At 40.1% G+C, this 25287-nt stretch overlaps 2 protein-coding genes across 8 annotated transcripts in view; one reads left to right on the forward strand and one right to left on the reverse strand.

Annotated features, from left to right (window-relative positions):
- The window catches only part of KIAA1328 (KIAA1328 ortholog), a 425486-nt gene extending 411641 nt beyond the window's left edge, over positions 1 to 13845 (reverse strand). For 2 of the 6 annotated variants that reach the window (XM_070778527.1, XM_070778529.1), the window contains exons 1-3: positions 13774 to 13845; positions 6814 to 6849; positions 5950 to 6092 (exon numbers count right to left, since the gene is read on the reverse strand). In XM_070778527.1, coding sequence (XP_070634628.1) covers positions 5950 to 6092; positions 6814 to 6849; positions 13774 to 13831 — 237 coding nt within the window. In that variant the 5' untranslated portion in view covers positions 13832 to 13845. Of the gene's footprint in view, positions 1 to 5949; positions 6093 to 6813; positions 6850 to 8027; positions 10305 to 13388; positions 13654 to 13773 lie in introns of those variants that run through there. The other 4 variants (XM_070778530.1, XM_070778528.1, XM_019986903.2 and 1 more) reach the window with 4 other exon arrangements.
- Positions 13846 to 13990: 145 nt separating this feature from the next.
- TPGS2 (tubulin polyglutamylase complex subunit 2) overlaps positions 13991 to 25287 on the forward strand; it is a 64523-nt gene continuing 53226 nt past the window's right edge. For both annotated transcript variants that reach the window (XM_019986898.2, XM_019986899.2), the window contains exon 1: positions 13991 to 14318. In XM_019986898.2, the coding sequence (XP_019842457.1) occupies positions 14237 to 14318 (82 nt within the window). In that variant the 5' untranslated portion in view covers positions 13991 to 14236. The remainder of the gene's footprint in view (positions 14319 to 25287) is intronic.

The raw sequence follows: 25287 nt of genomic DNA on the forward strand, positions 1-25287 counted from the left end.
AATTAAATAATTAAGACAGAGGCCATGTGTCTCACAAAGGCTAAACATTTACCATCTGGCCTTTTACAGAAATAGTTTGTCAACCCCTGATAAAGAGAAACAACAGAATGATAAACACAAAATTAAAGATAGAGACTACCAAATAAGATGCTATGCTATACTAAGGGAAGAATAATACATCTCTCATATATTACCTCAGACTGCAAGGAAGTCTGAGGCTCTTCCCTGTCAATCTTTCTTTCCTTCTCGTCTCACAGATGCCAGACTTGTAGTGAAATCTTAAGTATCTCCTTGATTTATAACAGCATCATGGCAATTCAAAGCAGAAATGAATGGTTCCCTCAATAATCGGTACTGAACCAAAAGACTATCAGTATGACAAAACGATTTGGAAAAAGGTTTGTCACATTTTTAAATCTCTTTACAAGACAACTGAATAAAAGAAATCCAAACTGAAAAGGCAAATGTAAAACTATCTCTATTCACAGATGGCATAATTTGAATTATGCCTATATCTATTATATCTATTATAGGCATAATAGATAATTTCCTATCTTGTACATACGAAATTGTAAGAAAATCACCAAAAAGCTATTAGATTAGAACAAATAAATTAATTTAGAAAGGTTACAGGATAAAAAATCAACTATGTTTCTATATACTAGCAGTCAAAAATCCAAAAATGAAATTAAGAAAATGATTTCATTAATAGTAGCATCACAAAGTATAAAATACTTAAAACTTGAAAATAAATTTGGCATGTACACTGAAAACAACAAAACATCACTGAAAGAAATTAAAGATTTAAATAAATAGACAATTTACACACCATATTCAAGGTCTGGAAGACAATATTATGAAGCTGAGAGTACTTGCCAAACTGATCTAAAGATTCAACACAAGGTAGGGGTAGCGGAGTAGGAGACACAAACTACGGGGTGTAAGGCTCAGGCATGTACTGTGCAGCATGGGAAATACAACCGATATTTTGTAGTAACTGTAAATGGAAAGTAACCTTTAAAGTTGTATAAAAAGTTAAAATAAAAAAAAGATTCCCAATCATTCAATTTATGGGATTAACATATACAGAGTATTATATATAAAACAGATAACCAATAAGGACCTACTGTACACCACAGGGAACTAGACTCAATATTTTATAATAATCTATAAGGGAAAAGAATCTTAAAAGAAAAATATATATATATACACACACATACATAATTATAAACACATATATATATAAAATTGAATCACTGTGATATATACCTGAAACTAACACATTATTGTACATCAACTGTATTTTTCAACTTTTTTTTTTTAAAAAGATTCAACACAATTGCTACCAAAATCCCAAGTTGACTTTCTGCAGAAACTGGCAAGCTGATTCCATAATTCCTAGGGAAACGCAAAGGACCCATTATAGGCAAAACAACCTTGAAAAAGAAGAACTTGGACTATTTACACTTTCTGATTCCAAGACTTACTGCCAAGCTACAATATATTAAAACAGAGTGGATTGGTATTAGAATAGAAATACAGATCAACGGAATAGAATTGAGATTACAGAAATAAACACTTACATTTATGGTTAAAAGATTTTTCAACAAGGGTGGCAAGACAAAGAAAAAATAGTCTTTGCAACAAATGATACTGGGACAAGACGAAATCCACATGCACAAGAATAAAGCTGGGTCACTACCCACACCATCTACAGAAATTAAATCAAAATGGATCAAAACTTAAATTAATATCTAAAAGTACAAAGCTCTTAGATATTGGTATAAATCTTTGAGACTTTGGTTTAGGTAACAATTTCTTAGACATGACAGCAAAGCACAGGCAATAAAAGAAAAGCATTGGTAAGTTGAAATTCATCAAAATTTAAAACATTCAAGCTTCAAAGGACACCAATAAAAAAGTGAAAAAACAACTCACAGAATGGGAGAAAATATGTGCAAATACTGTATCTGATAAGAGACTCAGAGGTGGAATTTATAAAGAACCCTTACAACTCATCAATAAGAAGACAAATAACACAAACTGAAAAATATCTGAATAGACATTTCTGTAAAGAACATATACAAATGGCCAAGAAGCACATAAAGAGATGATCATTACTGGCCACTGTGTGTGTGTGTGTTTAGTCACTCAGCTGCACCTGACTCTTTGCAACCCCATAGACTGTAGCCCGTGAGGCCCCTCTGTCCATGGAATTCTCCAGGCAAGAATACTGGAGTGGGTTGCCATTCCCTTATCCAAGGGATCTTCCCCACCCAGGGATTGAACCTGGGTCTCCTGCACTGCAGGTTGATTCTTTACCATCTGAGCTACCAGGGAAGCCCACTACTGGCCATTAGGAAAATACAAATCAAAACCATGAGATACCAGTTCAAAGTCACTACAATTATAAACAAAAAAGATGGATATAAAGTGTTGGTGAGAATGTGGAGAATCTAGAACCCTCATACATTGCTCAGTTCAGTTCAGTTCAGTCGCTCAGTTGTGTCCAACTTCTTGAGACCCCATGAATCACAGCACGCCGGGCCTCCCTGTCCATCACCGACTCCCGGAGTTCACTCAAACTCATGTCCATCGAGCCGGTGATGCCATCCAGCCATCTCATCCTCTGGCGTCCCCTTCTCCTCCTGCCCCCAATCCCTCCCAGCATCAGAGTCTTTTCCAATGAGTCAACTCTTCGCGTGAGGTGGTCAAAGTATTGGAGTTTCAGCTTCAGCATCAGTCCTTCCAATGAACACCCAGGACTGATCTCCTTTAGGATGGACTGGTTGGATCTCCTTGCAATCCAAGGGACTCTCAAGAGTCTTCTCCAACACCACAGTTCAAAAGCATCAATTCTTCAGTGCTCAGCTTTCTTCACAGTCCAACTCTTGCATCCATACACGACCACTGGAAAAACCATAGCCTTGACTAGATGGACCTTTGTTGGCAAAGTAATATCTCTGCTTTGCAATATTCTATCTAGGTTGGTCATAACTTTCCTTCCAAGGAGTAAGCATCTTTTAATTTCATGGCTGCAGTCACCATCTGCAGTGATTTTAGAGCCCCCCAAAATAAAGTCTGACACTGTTTCCACTGTTTCCCCATCTATTTCCCATGAAGTGATGGGACCAGATGCCATGATTTTCGTTTTCTGAATGTTGAGGTTTAGGCCAACTTTTTCACTCTCCTCTTTCACTTTCATCAAGAGGCTCTTTAGTTCCTCTTCACTTTCTGCCATAAGGGTGGTGTCATCTGCATATCTGAGGTTATCAATATTTCTCCCAGCAATCTTGATTCCAGCTTGTGCTTCTTCAAGCCCAGCATTTCTCATGATGTACTCTGCATATAAGTTAAATAAGCAGGGTGACAATATACAGCCTTGACGTACTCCTTTTCCTATTTGGAACCAGTCTGTTGTTCCATGTCCAGTTCTAACTGTTGCTTCCTGACCTGCATACAGGTTTGTCAAGAGGCAGATCAGGTGGTCTGGTATTCCCATCTCTTTCAGAATTTTCCACAGTTTATTGTGATCCACACAGTCAAAGACTTTGGCATAGTCAATAAAGCAGAAACATTGCTGCTGCTGCTGCTGCTGCTAAGTTGATTCAGTCATGTCCGACTCTGTGCAACTCCACAGACGGCAGCCCACCAGGCTCCCCCGTCCCTGAGATTCTCCAGGCAAGAACACTGGAGTGGGTTGCCATTTCCTTCTCCAATGCATGAAAGTGAAAAGTGAAAGTGAAGTCAGTAAGTCGTGTCCAACTCCTAGCAAAACATTGCTAGTAGAATGTAAAATAGTATAGCTACTTTGGCAGTACATCAAAACCTGAAACATAGAATTACTACATGCCCCAGCAATTCTACTTCTATATATATACCCAAGAAAATTGAAAACAGAAATCCATATAAAAATCTGTACATGAATGCTGATGGAGCATATTCATATTAGGCAAAAAGTGTAACAATCCAAATGTCCTTCAACTGGTGGTTAAACCAAACATGCACTGAGCCATAAAAAGGAATGAAGCAATGATTCATGTACAACATACATGAACCTTGAAGTGAAAGAAGCCAGTCACAAAAGACCACGCAGTACATTATTTCATTTATATGAAATATTCAGAACAGACAAATATTTAGGGATTAAAAGCAGATTAGCGGTTGTCAGGAGCTGAGATTAATGGGGAATAGCTTTTGTGAAGTGGATATACTGGGGATATAAGCAACATAAGCAGGCCTTTTGAGCTCAGTCATATCTGACTCTTTGTGACCCCATGGACTTCAGTCTGCCAGGCTCCTCTGTTTATGAGATTTTCCAGGCAAGAATAATGGAGTGGGTTGCCAGTTCCTCTTCCAGGGGTCTTCCCAACCCAGGGACTGAACCCACATCTCCTGCATCTCATGCATTGGTAGGCGGATTCTTTATCCACTGAGCCACCTGGGAAGCCCATGCACGATTTGAGCTAATCACAGTTAAATCCTGTAGACAACTAAATGTGATACAGTTGACCCTTAACAACATGAGTCTGAACTGCACAGGTCTATTTATAAGCAGATTTTTTCAATAAATATATTAGAAAACTTGTAGGAGATTTAAGACAATTTGAAAAAGCTTGCAAATGAACCACACAGCCTAAAGAAATATATAAAAACAAATTAAGAAAAAAGTTAGGTGTGTCATGAATGTGTAAAATACAGGTATATTTTACACTATTCTACACTCAATATACAATACTTGTATATTGAGTGTATATACACTCAAAATATGTGTTAACCATGTTATCAGCAAAGCTTTCATTCAACAATAAGTTACTAGTGAAGTTTTGGAGGAGTCAAAAATTACATGCAGATATTTGACTGCATGGGGTTCAACACCCCTAACACCTGTGTTGTTCAAGGGTCAAGAGAAATAAGTAACAAAACTAGACACTGAACATTTCCTCAAGAACATAAACCAGGTATTGAAAAACATTTTTTATAAAGAGTTCAATAGTAAATAATTTTGTCTTTGCAGGCATACAACTTTACAGCACCTCTGACACTGTAATACGAAAGCAGCAGTAAGATAACATTAAAAGAATGTTAAGGGAATGGTGTGTTCCAGTAACACTTGACTCACAAAACAGGGAAAAGCAGATGCCTACAAGTCAAGACTGTCAAATCCTGGCTTAACCTCTGGTTGAGGAGACAAAATATAAAGTAAAATAACAGGGAAGGAAATGGCAACCTACTCGTGTATTCTTGGCTGGAGAATCCCATGGACAGAGGAGCCTGGCAGGCTACAGTCCACAGGGTCGCAAGGAGTCGGACACGACTGAAGCGACTTAGTACACATGCAAAGTAAACCAACCAGACAAAGCACGTACCAACGGAATGTAGAGACACTATTAGAGAGGCAAAGACAGACAAGGGAGAAATAAATGACTGAGCAATAAAAATAAAGTCTTCATGATAGTATCTGACAAGTGAAGGAAATAATAATAGTAATATAGGCTAATTTTAACAAAGCATTTTCTTATATGCAAAGGCTTATTTATCAACTAAAATATTTACATGAACAAAAATCATAAAGAATACCTAGTAAGAGAAAAAAAACTGCTGTCAATTTGATTTACTAACACCACACAGATCAGGATGTAAGATTTTTGAAACTTATGAAGACAATAAACATTTCTCAACTAAGGTTTAAAGTAAGCCTGGACATTCTGGAACAAAAGCTTTGAGTAATATATATACTTTATATTCATACTAAATATTAATAAAGCATCCTTGAATCCTCTGTATCTTTTCAAAATACTTGTAGATCATCTAATGTTCTTTCAAGGGCTCTTCTACACTGACCTATCAATTATTGTCCAGCACAGAAAAATGACTTACTGGTCAGCATTTATAAAGATTGGAGAATAAGAAAAAAAAAAAAAAAACAGAAAAAAGGAAATTACTGACCTGTTCATCAACTGAATCTCCTGCACCTTTTAAATACTCCATGGAGACTGGAGTAGTAGTCACCCTGGAGGTCTTGAGTTTAACATCAGCTTTTGGATTCACCATCTTGTGTCTTGACCTGATATTTCCTTCTGTAGAAATTCCTAAGGATTTCCATCAAAACAAGATTTCAAAATTAAATCTTTTCATTCTTTTAAACCCTCCCCCTAGCAAACTTTTCCTTGATACCCTCTATTGTATGGTACCGGATGGGCAAATCTCTTTATAAACTTCATTTTAAAGTTCTGTTAATAAATAATGAGTCATGAAAAGACTGTGTTTTGAATGCATTAGAGATTCAACTGAAATATTTTTTAAAGGGGATGTGAACATTTGTAAATCACATTAAAACCAATAAACTACAACATGCCATATATACCTTAACTTCCTGGAAACTAAAAATCTGAATTTTCACATAATTAGGGTGCCTCCAATGGTTCAGTTTTACAACTCATCTCATAACAATAAGTAAACTTTACAGTCTGTTACATAAACCCTACATCATGAAGTTTATACATTTTCTTTGAAATATAAAATTCAGACTATTATTTGAATATGAAAAGTAAGAAAAGAATCTGCTGCTCTTTAATCCATGAATGAAATATTCTATAAATTCATCAAAAGCTGACTTGCCAGCCAGAGCCTAAATTAAGGCAATATTTCAAACCTTAATGGGGTCACACCAAATATTAAAAAAGAAAAAAAATTATGTTCTGATGAACTGTTCTGCATCTACTTATACCTACAAACTTGTCCTAATGTTTTATTTTCTTCTAACTCTTAAGAAGCAAAGGAAGTTTACCAAATTAATATAGAAAATCATACCTGGAACATACACCACTGATTGTTCTTCATCAGAAACTATGCAGGAAGACATAAAGGAAAATACTAGAAAAGATTATCCAACACCGAAATGCTGTTGTTCTATACTTCTGCTATAATTTGCAATTTTTTTTGAGCTAGAAGTTTGTAACTATCTTTTAAAAACAAAACTAGGAAGTAATATAATGAAAATAAATGTAGCAAAATTAATAATCTTTTAAAGTTCATCTTTATATATTCACAACTATCTGCTTTGTAAAAATGCTGGAACGCCATGTTCCATTAAAGTTTTATCCATGCTTATTCCCAAATGACATACCCAACACTATAAATTCTGCTGTAGTTTCATTTTCTTTCCTTTTGTAAACAAGGAGTTAAATGCTCCATTGTGCTCATCTTTGGTGAACTGACAAGTTATCTGAGGCATGAATATGTTATTTCAAAATGAGTTTTAGCTTTGAAGAATACTGTTTAAGGGCACCTCAATTATGCAAACACAAAAATATTTTTTATTCTTCCACAGTACGTTCATGAAATGTCTCAAGAAGCCCTGCTATTTAACAAGTGGAAGAAATTTAAGACAAAAAGAACTATTTCGAATTTCAAAAGGAGAAATTTTGAAAGGGTGAAAGTGAAAGTCACTCAGTTGTGTCCAACTCTTTGCAACCCCATGGACTATACAGTCTATGGAATTCTCCAGGCCAGAATACTGGAGTGGGTAGCCATTCCCCTCTCCAGGGGATCCGCCCAACCCAAGGATCAAACCCAAGTCTCCTGCAACGCAGGCAGATTCTTTACCAGCTGAGCCGAACACTGATACAGAAAGGAAACCAATATAATAAAGTTTACTTTTCAGAAATAAAATTTTATTCTGAACTAGATTTAAATCCAGGTATGTCTACCATTTGATAACCTTCTATTACACATCCAGGAAGCAGGTGTCTAAACAATTATTTTCCAAATGACCTAGAAAAGTCCAAAGTTTTCTGTTACTTTATGAATACTTTGTTTTCCAAAATTTGTAGACAAATCAATTATTAACTATTTCCTCCTGGGAGCAGATGGGAATAAAACAGTGGATAAAACATGTTAGAAAGCCAATATTTTTCAGTTTAGAACCAATTCTAGAAATGGAATCTTTTCAATGAATGCTGACTGGAAATGCCTAGACTCGTGAAGGAAATTTAGGAACACAATGGTGGTGCTTACTGTCTGACCTGCTAGGTGGTTCAGCTCTCCTCAGCGGCATATGCACTATCACAGCTTCAAGACTTTGGCTGGTAACTAGTGCCTCTAAAAACTTTAAACTCCCTCAGACATCAGGGATGAACACAGAAAATTTCAGGAGGCACATAAGACAAGTAAACTAACAAAAATTAGACCCCACTAGTCCAAGGAAATTGACTGTAACTAATACTGGAGCAGAGCGTTTCTAAATTCATTGATACCTAATCCAAAACAAAAGCTTTACAAGCTGAAATTGTGCAGACTCTTTAGCAGTAGAGTCATTTTTTTACATCCTCTGGGACTCTTCAGTTACTGTTTAATTATTCACTGTTGGAAATATACACATGGGAAAAAGTACCCAGGGGAAAAAATTCAAGATGACCCAGGACACGCTCCATATGACAGGGTCCTCAGTTAAAATATAAAATAGGGATGAATTTGCAGAATATTCTCCATCTCCAAGGATGACCTATGGAAAGACTGACATAACTGAGTCCTGGAAAACATACCACACTTCTCTAGACCATCCACAAAGGAGTCTGCTCATAGCTGGAAGGCACCAGCCACTGAGGGACCTACTTAGCCATACCTTGACTCAGAAGCTCATCAAATATTTTATACTTTCTCTTCTCTTCTTAAACCTGATACCATTTCCCCCATCTTTATTCTAAGCTAATAACTTTGCTTCCTATTTCTTTAAGAAAAACAAACTATAGAAGCCTTTGACAAACATGCATTTGCAGATGACATGATATTACATATAGAAAACACTAAAGATTCTACTGAAAAACTACTGGAATAATCAAATTCAGATTGCTGATAAACAGAAGTTGCAGAATACAAAATCAATAAATAAAAATCTGTTATATTTTTATACAAGAATAACCACCAGGAAGACAAATTAGGGGGAAAAAAATCCAATTTACCACTGCATCAAAAAAAGAGTAAAAAAATCTAGAAAATTTAACCAAAGAGGTGAGAGACCTGTACGCTGAAAAGTTTAAGACACTGATGAAAGAAACTGAAGGAAAATGAAAGAAATTCACGCTCATGAATTAAAATATTGTTAAAATGTCCATAAAGCAATCTACAGATTCAAAGCAAAATTCCAAAGTCATTTTTCACAGAAATATTGTAAAACAAACAATCTTAAAATTTGTATGGAACCACAAAAGACCTTAATTAGTCAAAGCAATCTTGAGAAAGAAGAACAAAGCTGGGGGCATCACAATTCCTGGTTTCAAAATACTACAAAGCAACAGTTATCAAAACACAAAAGACCCCCATGACATTAACAGCTACCCTCTTCCTCCTTTATTTTTCTCCATAGCACCCATAATCATAAAATATTATTTTACTTATTCATGAACTAATTTCATTTCACTAATATGTAAGCACCAAGCCAGTGAAAATCTGCATTGTTTTGTTCAATGTTGTATCTCTAAGATCAAAGAATGCCTGGATCATAGTAAACCATCTAGGAATGAATGAAATTGGTATTTATTTAATCCCATGAGGCACTGTCCAACAACTCTCAATGTCTTTCTCTCTTTGTCCTATTCAAAATATGCAAACAAACACCACCAGCTACAGCTACACCAAATTTCTTTTTCAAATATAAGACCACTAAATAAACTGATCTTAACAAAAGTTTTTATAAATAAGACAAAATATATTTGAACTTGCCTCCATCCAACACATACTTTCTAATTTTTTGTAATCTATCTTCATCCAATTATTTTTGAGAACCCAAATATTTATCTTCTTCAAATACCAATTCCCAACAAATGTATATTTCATAGGAAAGTTGAAGAGACACAATTTGGACCTCTTATTGTGTTCTGTCACCTTAGTTCCACTTGGTTCATCTGGAAGTGCCTCAATAGGAAAAGTACATCAAGTTATAAAGTCTTTAATGCCCAAGTTTCAGAAATTAAAGTGGCAAGCAGAAACCCAAGCCAGAAATGGTAGGGAGAAATAAATATACCTATCCTAGAGCTACACTACAGATGGTGACTGCAGCCATGAAATTAAAAGACGCTTACTCCTTGGAAGGAAAGTTATGACCAACCTAGATAGCATATTCAAAAGCAGAGACATTACTTTGCCAACAAAGGTTCATCTAGTCAAGCCTATGGTTTTTCCTGTGGTCATGTATGGATGTGAGAGTTGGACTGTGAAGAAGGCTGAGCGCCGAAGAATTGATGCTTTTGAACTGTGGTGTTGGAGAAGACTCTTGAGAGTCCCTTGGACTGCAAGGAGATCCAACCAGTCCATTCTGAAGGAGATCAGCCCTGGGATTTCTTTGGAAGGAATGATGCTAAAGCTGAAACTCCAGTACTTTGGCCACCTCATGTGAAGAGTTGACTCATTGGCAAAGACTCTGATGCTGGGAGGGATTGGGGGCAGGAGGAGAAGGGGACGACAGAGGATGAGATGGCTGGATGGCATCACTGACTCGATGGACGTGAGTCTGAGTGAACTCCGGGAGTTGGTGATGGACAGGGAGGCCTGGTGTGCTGCGATTCATGAGGTCGCAAAGAGTCGGACACGACTGAGCAACTGATCTGATCTGATCTGATCCTAGAGCAATATGATGTGGAGAAAATAAACTTTGTACTTCCCATTCTGCGATAACCTTGTGAGAGTGAATCACTTATCAGCAACATGTGTATCATCATTACTAACCATAATGATTTTCCTGACATATATGGTTTTTCCAGTAGTCACGTATGGATGTGAGAGTTGAACTATAAAGATGGCTGAATGCTGAAGAATTGATGCTTTTGAATGGTGGTGTTGGAGAAGACTCTTGAGAGTCCTTTGGACAGCAAGGAGATCCAACCAGTCCATCCTAAAGGAAATCAGTCCTGAATATTCTTTGGAAGGACTGATGCCAAAGCTGAAACTCCAATACTTTGGCCACCTGACGCTAAGAACTGACTCATTTGAAAAGACCCTGATGCTGGGAAAGATTGAAGGCGGGAGGAGAAGGGAATGACAGAGGATGAGATGGTTGGATGGCATCACCAACTCAATGGACATGAGTTTGAGTAAACTCTAGGAGTTGGTGACGGACAGGGAGGCCTTGCATGCTGCAGTCCATGGGGTCACAAAGAGTCAGACACAACTGAGCGACAGAACTGAACTGACATTATTTTAACATCAACATAAAGTCTCTATTTAACTGAAAACTCAGTGGCAGAGATTATAGCTACTGCAATGCTTTGACCAGGTCCTTTATAGTTCATATTTGTTAATATCAGGTTTATAATACTGTTAAAGATAATACACTTGAGTGCACTTCAGCAATCAAATTTAGATACTGAAGAAATATTAATTTCTTTTGATATTACCAACAGCTATAATGAAGAAGGAAAGCAGTTTAGGGCCAAAGGGGTATATTTCACTTGTAGATTTAAGCCATAAAATGACAACATGGCATATCACTGTTTACACATTGGGTATAAAGAAATAACTTGTGCAAAACAGCACTGCTGAATCATACTGTGCAGGAGATACACAACTCATAAAAACAACAATATGAAAAGGTGACCTTCAGTCACAGATGACCTATCCTCACATGACAGAAACATTTAGGAATGGGAAATCTCTCAATCATACTTCTCCAATTGCTTAGGTAAGGCACTAAAAATCTCTGAATAGTGTGAAAAGAATACCAGATTACAGATAAATATACTTTTTGGCCTTTTTCTATAGAAAGTTCTAACTATAGGTACTTCAGGGGTGGTCTGGGAAGTCATCAGTGTATTGAGAAAAGAGATCAAGATCAAAAGACATTCCAATAAAAAAATTTTTTTACAAGAAGATCAAAAGACACATAACTAAATTAAATGATTCATAATTATGTTTTTTAGCAAAGATTCAGGAACAAATTCACATCTGACATGCTTTTAAGTCCTACAGATATAACATGAAAATATTTGAGGCTGGATATTAATTGGTCATTACATGCAATAGGGAGGGGAAACAGGTGATACTGGTAACCTTGAAACTCCTTTCAAACATCTGAATTTCTACAGAATGTAATCACCACCATTTTCCTGAAATAACTTCAACTCCTCACTTTCACAGCAAAGATGAGTATTTTACATTAATTTTTAGAGTAAGGGAGAATGCAAGAGAAAAGGAAGGCTATATGACATCTATATGAAATACAGAGTAATATGACTATATAAACAATTGAGTACAAGGCTGCTAAGACCAAGAGCATAGATTCTGTTTACATACCTATTAACTTAATCATACCCAGTGCAACAGACTGTATCCCCTATCCACACCCACATACATTCTATTATATATCAGAACAATATCCTTATACATTTCATATCAGCACAATAGCATTGGTTATACAGAAATTTAAGGAATAATAACAAAAGCCACATAGATGGTTATGAAAATGATTACACTGAAGAACATTATAAGTTAATAAGTTTCATATATCTCTATCACAAAATTCTAACATTGCAGAGGCAATGTTTCACGAGAAAGACTCATCCCAATTTCCTGACTTCCCAATTCAGTCCAGCTGCTCCCGATGCACATATTCTCCTGACAGGTAAAGAAAAAAATATTTAATTTGCATAGTGTATTAGTGTGCTTTTTATCCACAGTGTAGGATCACAATTTCACTTGATGGTCTCCAACCTCTTACACACAAATGGCAATAATGCTTAGAAAGTCCATAACACCAAACACTCAGCAGCAAGAAATCCAAAAATGCCCCACTCTCCAAGGCATGACACTTTAATCCTAGTAATCCAACAAGGGGAATTGATAATATAACTTCTTGAGTTTTACTGACTAGCTAAGTAGAACCTGCAAAGAACGATTCAGGAGAAGTTAACAGCAATGCCTCTAACAATGCTATGGCCAATCCTAGCAAACAGACAAAAAGGCTTGCCTCTGTGGGCATCCAACACACGGAACGCCCTCCTTTCAGGTAACTCTCCTGGAACATGAAGCAAGGGACCAAAGATCAATCTGGAACAGTGCACCTAACGCAGGCAAAAGAACCAGTTTTGTCAAACATCTCATTACTCCAAGGGTAAAAGCGCCAGCGCTTCTCTACCACAGAACTATCCAAGAACTGATTCAACCCTGCTAGCGGTGACCCGCAACCTACATACAAATCACACTCCTCCCAGGCCCTAAAATCTGCATCGCATCTGATTCCATCATCAGCATCATCAGCATCACCAGATCACGTCCCTGTGAAACCAAGTCCTACGATTCTCTGAAGATCTAAGTATGAAAATACATCGTCACTGCCAGGCCTTCGAAGTCCGACGAGGTCCTGACTTGCTCCTAACAGTGCAGGCCAGGGATACTTCTAAACCAAGACGAAAAGCTCCTGGACCACCCAACACCGTGCCCTCCTCCAGAAGCTCACTCCTCACAGACCCGGCCGGCCGCAGGTCGCCTCAGGCATTGGGGCCCTTCCAGCCCCCGACTCTAGGTCGTCTTTCCGGAGCTCACCGCCAAGGACGGCAGGGAAACAGCTTGGGTCGAGTCCCCACACCTAGAACTCCAGCCTGGAGAAACAGTGCAGGCTCTCTGCCACCTAATACCCAAGCAAGGGGACTGCCCGGCGGCCCGACTGCACGGCCCCGCCCCCGAGGTCCGCAGCGAGCTTCTCCCTTCCGCTCCGAGTCCCTCGCGACCGCTCGCCCCGGGAAAGGCGCCGGCGCCCCCTGTCAAGCGGGCAAAGGATACAGTCCCGGCTCCAGAACGCCGCCGCGCCCGGGCGGGAGGGGCCCGCCACGTCCGCCATCTTGAAACAACCGCCACTCGGGGCGTCGCGCCGGGGCCGCCCCGCCCCGGCCCCCAGGCCCGGTCCGGATTGGCCACACGACACAGAGGCCCGCCCCCGCTTGCGCGGCCGGCCCCGGCGGGGCGGGACGGTCCGGCCGGAGGGGTCGCTGGGTCCCGGCGACGTGGTGTGGAGCACCCGCCGGGGCAGCGGGAACAAACGCCTCGGGGAACTACTACCGCCGGAGCAGCCCGGGCCCCTCATCTCCGTCCTGCAGCCCTCTCAGGCGCCGAGCACTACAAGTCCCGGCATGCCGCGAACTTGACGGCCGCGCCTCCCGGGCGGTGTCCGGCCCTCCGGCCCGCCCCGCTCCCTCGCCGGGTCCCCACCCCTTCCTCAGCCGCACGCGGAGCCGGGACGCGAGACATGGAGGAGACGTCGCCCCCGCTGCTGGGCAGCAGCAAGCCGCACCTGGAGAAGCTGACCTTGGGGGTCACTCGCATCCTAGGTGAGTGGGGCGGGGGGCCGTGAGGGCGACTGCGGGACGAAGGGTGTGTCGCGGAAGCACGGAGGCGCGGCAGGAGCTGGACTCTAGGCCAGTGGACGTCGCGACTTTACGTCCCGTTGTTCAGAAGGTGCCTTGACTGGGCCAGGGGACCGTTTGCCCAAAGTGTGGATGCAGACACGCTAAGCCCGAAGGTCACCCCATCCGAAATCCCACCACAGGACCCAGAAAGGACGCGGGAATAGATGTGCTGAGGGAAAACAGCAGGCCCCTGACAGTGGGAGGCTGGCTGTCCTGAGAGGCCTTCTTGGCTTCAGGTGGCAAGAGCGAGGTGGGGGAAGGTTGCAGCCGACCTCCCAGGGCAACCGTTCCCATGCGCCTCCGTGTGAATGGCACCTGAATTGGTCCAGAGAAGTCAAGGTTTGCACCGTTGAATGGGTGGTTTTCCTTTATGGAACCTTCCCTTAGCACCTACTACTACATTAAATGCTGGAGCTACTCTACAATGAAATGAAACACACACACAGTTCAGTCATTCGTTATTGCTCAGAGGTAGCACACAGAAGGAGGTGATTGATGTTTTCTGGAGAGCTAAGAAATATGTCCCACAGGAGATGATGCTGATTTTGAAAGACAAGTGGAAGTTAGCCAGATAACCGAGGAGGAGAAAGGCAGTCTAAGCAGGCCAAATAGTACATTTCAACACCTTCCTTTTGCATTCATAATAAAATCCAGATTTTGTGCCATGACCCACCAGTCTCCTATAATTTACCCTCAACTGTCTTTCTGACTTTACTTTCACTCTCTTTTGCCACAGTCGCCTCCTTGTTGTACCATGAACCCACTAAGCTTGTTCCCACGTCAAGGCTTTTACAATTCACTAGACCTTCGGAGAACGCAATGGCACCCCACTCCAGTACTCTTGCCTGGAAAATCCCATGGATGGAGGAGCCTGTTAGGCTGTAGTCCATGGGGTCGCTAAGAGTCGGACACGACTGAGCGACTTCACTTTCACTTTTCACTTTCATGCATTGGAGAAGGAGGTGGCGGCCCACTCCAGTGTTCTTGCCTGGAGAATCCCAGGGACAGGGGAGCCTGGTGGGCTGCCCTCTGTGGGGTCGCACAGAGTCAGACACGGCTGAAGTGACTTAGCATAGCATAGCATAGCATAGACCTTCCATCTGAAATTCTCTTCCTTTGAATGTCTTTCTCTGACTTCATTCAAATCTCTGATTAAATATCACAACCTAGGAGGAGCCTTCCCTGAATACAGTTCCAGTAACATCGTTCCCTATCACTGTCATCCTTTATCCTCCTTTTTTTTAAATCCTCATGGCTTTGCCACTATTTTAAATTATGTATTTTTTGTTTGTTTTAAATTGTCTCTTTTCTGTAGTTGAAGTCCATGAGGTTAGGAACTTTGTATTATTCTTCCTTATATGCCTGGGTTGGATGGCGACACCCGACTCAATGGACATGAGTTTGGGTAAACTCCAGGTGTTGGTGATGGACAGGGAAGCCTGGCATGCTGCACTTCATGGGGTTGCAAAGAGTGGGACACAACTGAGCAACTGAACTGAACTGAACTGATATTCCTCGGTGCCTAAAAGAGTAAATGAGGTGTGAAACATCGTGATGTGTTTGAGAGAAGCGGTAAGTTTTAGAAATGAAATTAGAGTGTAGCTAATCACCAAGACCACTCATATCTTATCTCCTTATTCTTACCCAGACTTATGCCCTATTGCTTCTTGTACTTCTGGACTTAGGCAGGTCTTGCTATTCCACAGACATACTTCATTGTTGTTGTTCTGTCACTAACTCATGTCCGACTCTTTTCGACCCCATAGACTGCAGAGTTCCAGGCTCCCTGTCCCTCACTATCTCCCAGAGTTTGCTCAGACTCCTGTCCATTGAGATGATGATGTTATCCAACCATCTCATTCTCTCTCACCCTTCTCCTCCTGCCCTCAGTCTTTCCCAACATTCAGTCTCTTTACATCAGATGGCCAAAGTATTGGAGTTTCAACTTCATTTGTATATTTATAAATCTAGAAAGTTTTCTCTAAAAAAATTATTTTCTTTTAATAAATGTTTAATCTACTCAAGTCAAGCTAACTAAATGTCCCTTAAGCTGTCAGTTTGATTTAAAGGCCTACATAATTAAATGTCTATAAACATTTTAAATTTCATTTATGCATTTAATATATTCTATTATGTATTTCAGATGTCTGGCAAACTGCTAACAGTTACAAGTTAAACCCTACCTAAGGAATTAAACAACTCTTGTAATTAAATTTATAGGAAATCTAGCCTCCTGTAAGCAATCTATTTATAAATGTAGTCAAAACCTAATAATTTCAAGTAATCACAAATCGAAAATCATTTGCAGACATACCTCAGAGATGTTGGAAATTAGGATCCAGACCACTGCAGTAAAGTGAATATCCTAATAAAGTGAGTCTCACAAATTTTTGGTTTCCACTGTGTGTAAAAGTTATGTTTACACTATTTAAAGTGTGCAATAGCATTATGTCTAAAAAATGTACATACCTTAACTTTAAAATACTTTATTGCTGAAAAATACTAACCATTATTTAAGAATGCAAGATTGCCACAAATTGTCACTTTGTAAAAAATTTTTTAAAAAAGGCAATATCTGAGAAGCACAATAAAGCAAAGCATGGTAAAACAGGCATGCCTGTATGTTTTCACATTTCTTTGTTGTTTGAAAAGACAGTATATTAAGAGGATTTTTTTAAAGCAAAGCAGCTGAAGTCAGTGGTGGGTATATGGTAAGCAGCCTCCTGAAAATCTCCTTCCAAAAATATATGCAATAACTCCACAACTACATTTTTATCCAAAACCAAACTCTCACTGTTGCTTAAAGACAGAGAATAGCAAATGTGCAAAGTAACAGAGTAAAAAGAGAAAAAGCAACAAATCATAGGACCAGACCGTAATTTTTCCTGCCCTACTCTCTCACCACCAGAAGAATCCATGGCAAGCAAACAGACCCAGATATGATTCTAGCCAAAGAGGCTAGCTGAAACAACCAACAGAAAGGAGAAACTAGTGTCACTAACCTAGAAATCTTTTTAAATGACACCATATTGCAAAATGAAGGAGAGAAAAGTAAAACCCATAGAGAACTAATGCTGGAATCAAGAAATAAAATGTCAAACAGACAACTGAGGAAGACTCTTCCCAAAAAAGAACTGAAGTAGAAGAAAACTTTAAACTCCAAACAAAATTAAAATACATGAACAAGTATAGAAAATTCAGTGAAAGAAAGTGCGAGCCAAGGATTTAATATCTATCCAAACTGTCTATCAAATAAAAGAACTTAGGAAATTCTCCACCCATTAAACCATCCTGAGGAATCTACTAGAGGACAGATTTTATGAAATCAAACATAGACTGAGGAACCTTCCGCAAAAAGATGTTCAACCTTCTGCTGAACATTATTTTCATACAGACTAATACAAACATACATAAATACATGCATATAAGACTAAACCAAAGGTGGGAGGAGAGTTGAAGAATGATGTAACAGTTATTTACTTTTATGACAAAAGGATGTTTAAAGGATGTAACTATAGTGTAACTAAGTGGGCAGATTGCTAAGATGACCTCCAGTTCTCATTTCAGTTCACTTCAGTTACTCATTTGTGCCTGACTCTTTGCAACCCCATGGACCACAGCACGCTAGGCCTCCCTGCCCATCACCAACTCCCGGAGTTTCCTCAAACTCATGTCCATTGAGTCAGTGATGCCATCCATTCATCTCATCCTCTGTTGTCCTCTTCTCCCACCTTCAGTCTTTCCCAGAATCATGGTCTTTTCAAATGAGTCAGTTTTTCGCATCATGTGGCCAAAGTATTGGGAGTTTCACCTTCAGCATCAGTCCTTCCGATGAATATTCAGGACTGATTTCATTTACGACTGACTGGTTGGATCTCCTTGCAGTCCAAGGGACTCTCAAGAGTCTTCTCCAACACCACCATTCAAAAGCACCGGTTCTTCGGTGCTCAGCTGTCTTTATAGTCCAACTCTCACATGCATACATGCCTACTGGAAAAACCATAGCTTTGACTAGACGGACCTTTATTGGCAAAGTAATGTCTCTGCTTTTACATATGCTGTCTAGGTTGGTCATAACTTTTCATCCAAGGAGCAAGCGTCTTTATTTCATAGCTGCAGTCACCATCTGCCATGATTTTGGAGCCCAATAAAAGAAAGTCTCTCACTTTCCATTGTTTCCACATCTATTTGCCATGAAATAATGAAACCAGATGTTATGATCTTAGTTTTCTGAATGTTGAGTTTTAAGCCAACTTTTTGCTCTCCTCTTTAATTTTAATCAAGAGGCTCTTCAGTTCCTCTTCACTTTTTGCCATAAGGGCAGTGTCATCTGCATATTTGAGGTTATTGATATTTCTCCTGGCAATCTTGATTCCAGCTTGTGCTTCATTCAGCCTAGCATTTCTCATGATGTACTCTGCGTATAAGTTAAATAAACAGGGTGACAATGTGCAGCCTTGACCTACTCCTTTCCCTATTTGGAACCAATCTGTTGTTCCATGTCTGGTTCTAAATGTTGCTTCCTGACCTGCATACAGATTTCTCAGGAGGCAGGTCAGGTGGTCTGGTATTCCCATCTCTTGAAGAATTTTCCCACAATTTGTTGTTATCACACAGTCAGAGGGATTGGCATAGTCAATAAAGCAGAAAATAGATGTTTTTCTCGAACTCTCTTGCTTTTTCCATGATCCAGCAGATGTTGGCAATTTGATCTCTGGTTCCTCTGCCTTTTCTAAAACCAGCTTGAACATCTGGAAGTTCACGGTTCACGTATTGCTGAAGCCTGGCTTGGAGAATTTTGAGCATTATTTTACTAGCATGTGAGATGAGTGCAATTGTGCGGTAGTTTGAACATTCTTTGGCATTGCCTTTCTTTGGGATTGGAATGAAAATTGACCTTTTCCAGTCCTGTGGCCACTGCTGACTTTTCCAAATTTGCTGGCATATTGAGTGCAGCACTTTCACAGCATCATATTTTAGAATTTGAAATAGCTCAACTGGAATTCCATCACCTCCACTCCCTTTGTTCGTAGTAATGCTTCCTAAGGCCCACTTGACTTCACATTCCAGGATGTCTGGCTCGAGGTGAATGATCACACCATTGTGATTATCTGGGTCATAAAGATCTTTTTTATAGTTCTGTGTATTCTTGCCAACTCTTCTTAATATCTTCTGCTTCTGTTAAGTCCATCTCATTTCTGTCCTTTAATGAGCCCATCTTTGCATGAAATGTTCCCTTGGTATCTCTAATTTTCTTGAAGAGATCTCCAGTCTTTCCCATTTTGTTGTTTTCCTCTATTTCTTTGCATTGATCACTGAGGAAGTCTTATCTCTCCTTGCTCTTCTTTGGGACTCTTCATTCAAATGGTATATATATATATTTTTTTTCTCCTTTGCCTTTTGCTTCTCTTTTTTCACAGTTCTTTGTAAGGACTCCTCAGACAACCATTTTGCCTTTTTGCATTTCTTTTTCTTGGGGATTGTCTTGATCCCTGCCTCCTATACAATGTTACAAACCTCTATCCATATTTCTTCAGGCACTCTGTCCATCATATCTAATCTGAATCTATTTCTCACTTCCACTATATAATCGTAAGGGATTTGATTTAGGTCATACCTGAATCGTCTAGTGGTTTTCTCTACTTACTTCAATTTAAGTCTGAATTTTACAATAAAGAGTTCATGGTCTGAGCCACAGTCAGCTCCCAGTCTTATTTTTGCTGACTGTATAGAGCTTCTCCATCTTTGGGTTCAAAGAATATAGTCAATCTGATTTCAGTATTGACCATCTGCTGGTGTCCATGGTGATGTCCAGTGCTACCTGTATATAATCCTTTACTCTTGAGAATGGGCAGGACCTGTGAAAATGAGGGATATTATGCCATGGCTTAGGTTACATTATATGACAAAGGCAAAGGGTTTTTGTGTATGTAACTAAAGTACCTAATCAGTTAACTTTGACTTAAAAGGGTCATTATCCTAGGTGGGCCTTACATAATCAGCAGGGCATTCTAAAAGAGAAGTAGAAGTCAGATGGATTTCCTCCTGGCTTTGAAAAGCTAAGCTGCCATGTTGTGAGACATCCTATGAGAGGACCAATGGCAAGGAACTGTGACTAGTCTGTAGGAGCTGAGAGCAGCCCTCTAGCTGATGGCCATCAAGAGGATAGTGTCCTTCATCTTACCAATGCTAAAAATTTACAGTAGTTATGCAGCATAGAAACTAATGTCTATGTTTCGTTACCTGGAAATGGGTTCTGCTACTACACATACCTATGTGGAAGCATCTTTGAGACTAGGAAATGGGTGGAAGCTGGAAGAATTTTCAGGAACTTAGTAGACAAAGTCTAATAAATCACCACTAACAGACTGATATTAGAAATCAACTATAGCAATGCTGAAAATATTGCTGGTGATGACTCAGAAAGAAATAGCATAATGGCAGAAATAAATCCTACCTTATCAGTAGTTACATTTAATGCAAATGGACTAAACACTTCAATGAGAAGGCAGAGATTGACATCAGATTTTAGAAAAGCAAAAACATGATTCAAATATACCTAGTCTACAAGAGACACATTTTGTATTTAAAGACACAAACAGGTTAAAACTGAAAGTATGGGTGAGGGGGGTGGAATATACCATGCAAATAGAACCCAAAGTGGAGCTTGAGTGGCTATACTAACAGCAGGTAAAATAAACTTTAAAACAAAGTTCATTATTAGAAACAAAGGAGGATGGTTCATGATGATAATAGATATCAATGCCCAGGAAAACAAAACAATTATATATGTATCTATATCCTGAAAGATGATGCTGTGAAAGTGCTGCACTCAATATGCCAGCAAATTTGGAAAACTCAGCAGTGGCCACAGGACTGGAAAAGGTCAGTTTTCATTCCAATCCCAAAGAAAGGCAATGCCAAAGAATGCTCAAACTACCACACAATTGCACTCATCTCACACGCTAGTAAAGTAATGCTCAAAATTCTCCAAGCCAGACTTCAGCAATACGTGAACCGTGAACTTCCTGATGCTCAAGCTGGTTTTAGAAAAGGCAGAGGAAACAGAGATTAAATTGCCAACATCTGCTGGATCTTGGAAATAGCAAGAGAGTTCCAGAAAAACATCTATTTTCTGCTTTATTGACTATGCCAATCCCTCTGACTGTGTGGATCACAATAAACTGTGGAAAATTCTGAAAGAGATGGGAATACCAGACCATCTGACCTGCCTCTTGAGAAATCTGTATGCAGGTCAGGAAGCAACAGTTAGAACTGGACATGGAACAACAGACTGGTTCCAAATAGGAAAAGGAGTACGTTAAGGCTGTACATTGTCACCCTGTTTATTTAACTTATATGTAGAGTACATCATGAGAAACGCTGGACTGGAAGAAACACAAGCTGGAATCAAGACTGCCAGGAGAAATATCAATAACCTCAAATATCAATAACCTCACTTTCACCCTTATGGCAGAAAGTGAAGAGGATCTCAAAAGCCTCTTGATGAAAGTGAAAGAGGAGAGTGAAAAAGTTGGCTTAAAGCTCAACGTTCAGAAGACGAAGATCATGGCATCCGGTCCCATCACTTCATGGGAAATAGATGGGGAAACAGTGGAAACAGTGTCAGACTTTATTTTGGGGCTCCAAAATCACTGCAGATGGTGACTGCAGCCATGAAATTAAAAGACGCTTACTCCTTGGAAGGAAAGTTACGACCAACCTGGATGGCATATTGAAAAGCAGAGACATTACTTTGCCAACAAAGGTCCGTCTAGTCAAGGCTATGGTTTTTCCTGTGGTCATGTATGGATGTGAGAGTTGGACTGTGAAGAAGGCTGAGCGCCGAAGAATTGATGCTTTTGATCTGTGGTGTTGGAGAAGACTCTTGAGAGTCCCTTGGACTGCAAGGAGATCCAACCAGTCCATTCTGAAGGAGATCAGCCCTGGGTGTTCTTTGGAAGGAATGATGCTAAAGCTGAAACTCCAGTACTTTGGCCACCTGATGCAAAGAATTGACTCATTGGCAAAGAGTCTGATGCTGGGAGGGATTGGGGGCAGGAGGAGAAGGGGATGACAGAGGATGAGATGGCTGGATGGCATCACTGACTCGATGGACGTGAGTCTGAGTGGACTCCGGGAGTTGGTGATGGACAGGGAGGCCTGGTATGCTGTGATTCATGGGGTCTCAAAGAGTTGGACACGACTGAGCGACTGAACTGAACTGAAGGTCCAAAATATATGAAGCAAAAACTGACAGTGTTGAAAGGAGAAATAGATAATTCAACAATAATAGTCTCAGATGATACCCTACTTAACAACAGTTGATAAAACAGATGGGCATAAAGTGAACTTGGAACTAGTAAACTTAAGCAACACTAAATTGACTCTACCTAACAGACATCTGTAGAACACTTTATCAGAAACAGTATAATAAAATTCTTCTCAAGTATACATGGAGTAACCTCAAGAATAAACCATATGTTAGACCGTTATGCAAGCCAAAATAAATTCTGAAGAATTTATATCATACAAGGTGTGTTCTCTGATGACAGAACATACCTGAATTGTGGGATAGAATGAAAAAAGCAAAAATCAAACTTCCTCAACATGATGAAGGGTATCTGTGAAGAACCCACAGCCAACATTTACTTAATGGTGAGAAACTGGATACTTTCCCAGTAAAATCAGGAACAAGACAAATGTTCATGGGATCTCCAGCACCATACCAAGTTGAGGTTACAGGACTTGAGAGAAAGTCATGTTCTGATTTATTATAGTAGAAGCAAAGGGAAAGGTACATGTGGGAAGATTAAGTAAACCAGATGTAAGTTTTCAAGAGTCTTCTCTTAGTGGAATCACATGCTGCTGCTGCTGTTGCTAACTAGCTTCAGTCGTGTCCAACTCTGTGCGACCCCATAGATGGCAGCCCACCAGGCTCCCTCGTCCCTGGGATTCTCGAGTCAAGAACACTGGAGTGGGTTGCCACTTCCTTCTCCAATGCATGAAAGTGAAAAGTGAAAGTGAAGTCGCTCAGCCGTGTCCAACTCTTCACGACCCCATGGACTGCAGCCTACCAGGCTCCTCCGTCCATGGGATTTTCCAGGCAAGAGTACTGGAGTGGGGTGCCATTGTCTTCTCCAGGAATCACATGGGACACCCTTAATTATTCCAGCAACATGTGACAATACATCTGAAATGTTGTCTACTAGGGAAGCTCATGTGACCCAGGAGTCCATACCTTTTATTGGAAATGCATTATGTAGACACCCTCTACCTAATATGTACCAAATTTGAGACTCCCAGAGGAAAGCAGGTGCTTAGAAGGAAATGGCAACCCACTCCAGTGTTCTTGCCTGGATAATCCCAGGGACAGGGGAGCCTGGTGGGCTGCTGTCTCTGGGGTTGCACAGAGTCAGACACAACTGAAGCGAATTAGCAGCAGCAGCATAAACCATACTGTCTGCAATAGCAAGTGAGTACAGTGAGCCATTCTCACCAGGGAATGGTAGAAATCCTCTTGAAATCCAAGTTCCCAGATGCTAACCAAGGACCAACCTTACAAGCAGATGTCTCTAAATATTACAGTCTCAGGTATGCTACATTCTCTCTTTTCTGCAAAATAAGAACTCCCCTCTTACCACTTCTATTCAGCATTTTACTGAGATTCTAGTCAGGGTAGTTAAGCAAGAGAATGAAATAAAGACATACAAGTGGGAAGGAAAGAAGTAAAGAGCTATTTGCAGATAACATGCTCCATGTATTAAAAAGAAAGTCCTAAGAAATCCACACACAAAAAAAGGAAAAAAAACAAACAAAACCCTATAGCTTAGCAATGAACAAGTCCAAAAATAAACCTGTAAAAACAATTCAATTTATAATTGGGTCAAAACAGTAAAATACTTAGTATAAAGTTAAATTAACAGAAGTAAGGTCAGGAAGCAACAGTTAGAACTGGACATGGAACAACAGACTGGTTCCAAATAGGAAAAGGAGTACGTCAAGGCTGTGTATTGTCACCCTGCTTATTTAACTTCTATGCCGAGTACATCATGAGAAACGCTGGGCTGGAAGAAGCACAAGCTGGAATCAAGACTGCCAGGAGAATTATCAATAACCTCAGATATGCAGATGACACCACCCTTATGGCAGAAAGTAAAGAGGAACTAAAGAGCCTCTTGATGAAAGTAAAAGAGGAGAGTGAAAAAGTTGCCTTAAAGCTCAACATTCAGAAAACTAAGATCGCATCTGGTCCCATCACTTTATGGGAAATAGATGGGGAAACAGTGGAAACAGTGTCAGACTTTATTTTGGGGGGCTCCAAAATCACTGCAGATGGTAATTGCAGCCTTGAAATTAAAAGCCGCTTACTCCTTGGAAGGAAAGTTATGACCAACATCGATAGCATATCAAAAAGCAGAGACATTACTTTGCCAACAAAGATCCGTCTAGTCAAGGCTATGGTTTTTCTAGTGGTCATGTATGGGTGTGAGAGTTGGACTGTAAAGAAAGCTGAGTGCTGAAGAATTGATGCTTTTGAACTGTGGTGTTGAAGAAGACTCTTGAGAGTGAGTCCCTTGAACTGCAAGGAGATCCAACCAGTCCATTCTAAAGGAGATCAGTCCTGGGTGTTTTTGGAAGGACTGATGCTAAAGCTCAAACTCCAATACTTTGGCCACCTGATGCAAAGAGTTGACTCATTGGAAAAGACTGTGATGCTGGGAGGGATTGGGGGCAGGAGGAGAAGGGAATGACAGAGGATGAGATGGCTGGATGGCATCACCAACGCGATGGACATGAGTTTGAGTGAACTCCAGGAGTTGGTGATGGACAACGAGGGCTGGCATAGTGCAATTCATGGGGTCGCAAAGAGTTGGGCACAGCTGAGCGA

This window comes from Bos indicus, chromosome 24 (genome assembly GCF_029378745.1).
Source record: "Bos indicus isolate NIAB-ARS_2022 breed Sahiwal x Tharparkar chromosome 24, NIAB-ARS_B.indTharparkar_mat_pri_1.0, whole genome shotgun sequence".
Lineage (NCBI taxonomy): Eukaryota > Metazoa > Chordata > Mammalia > Artiodactyla > Bovidae > Bos > Bos indicus.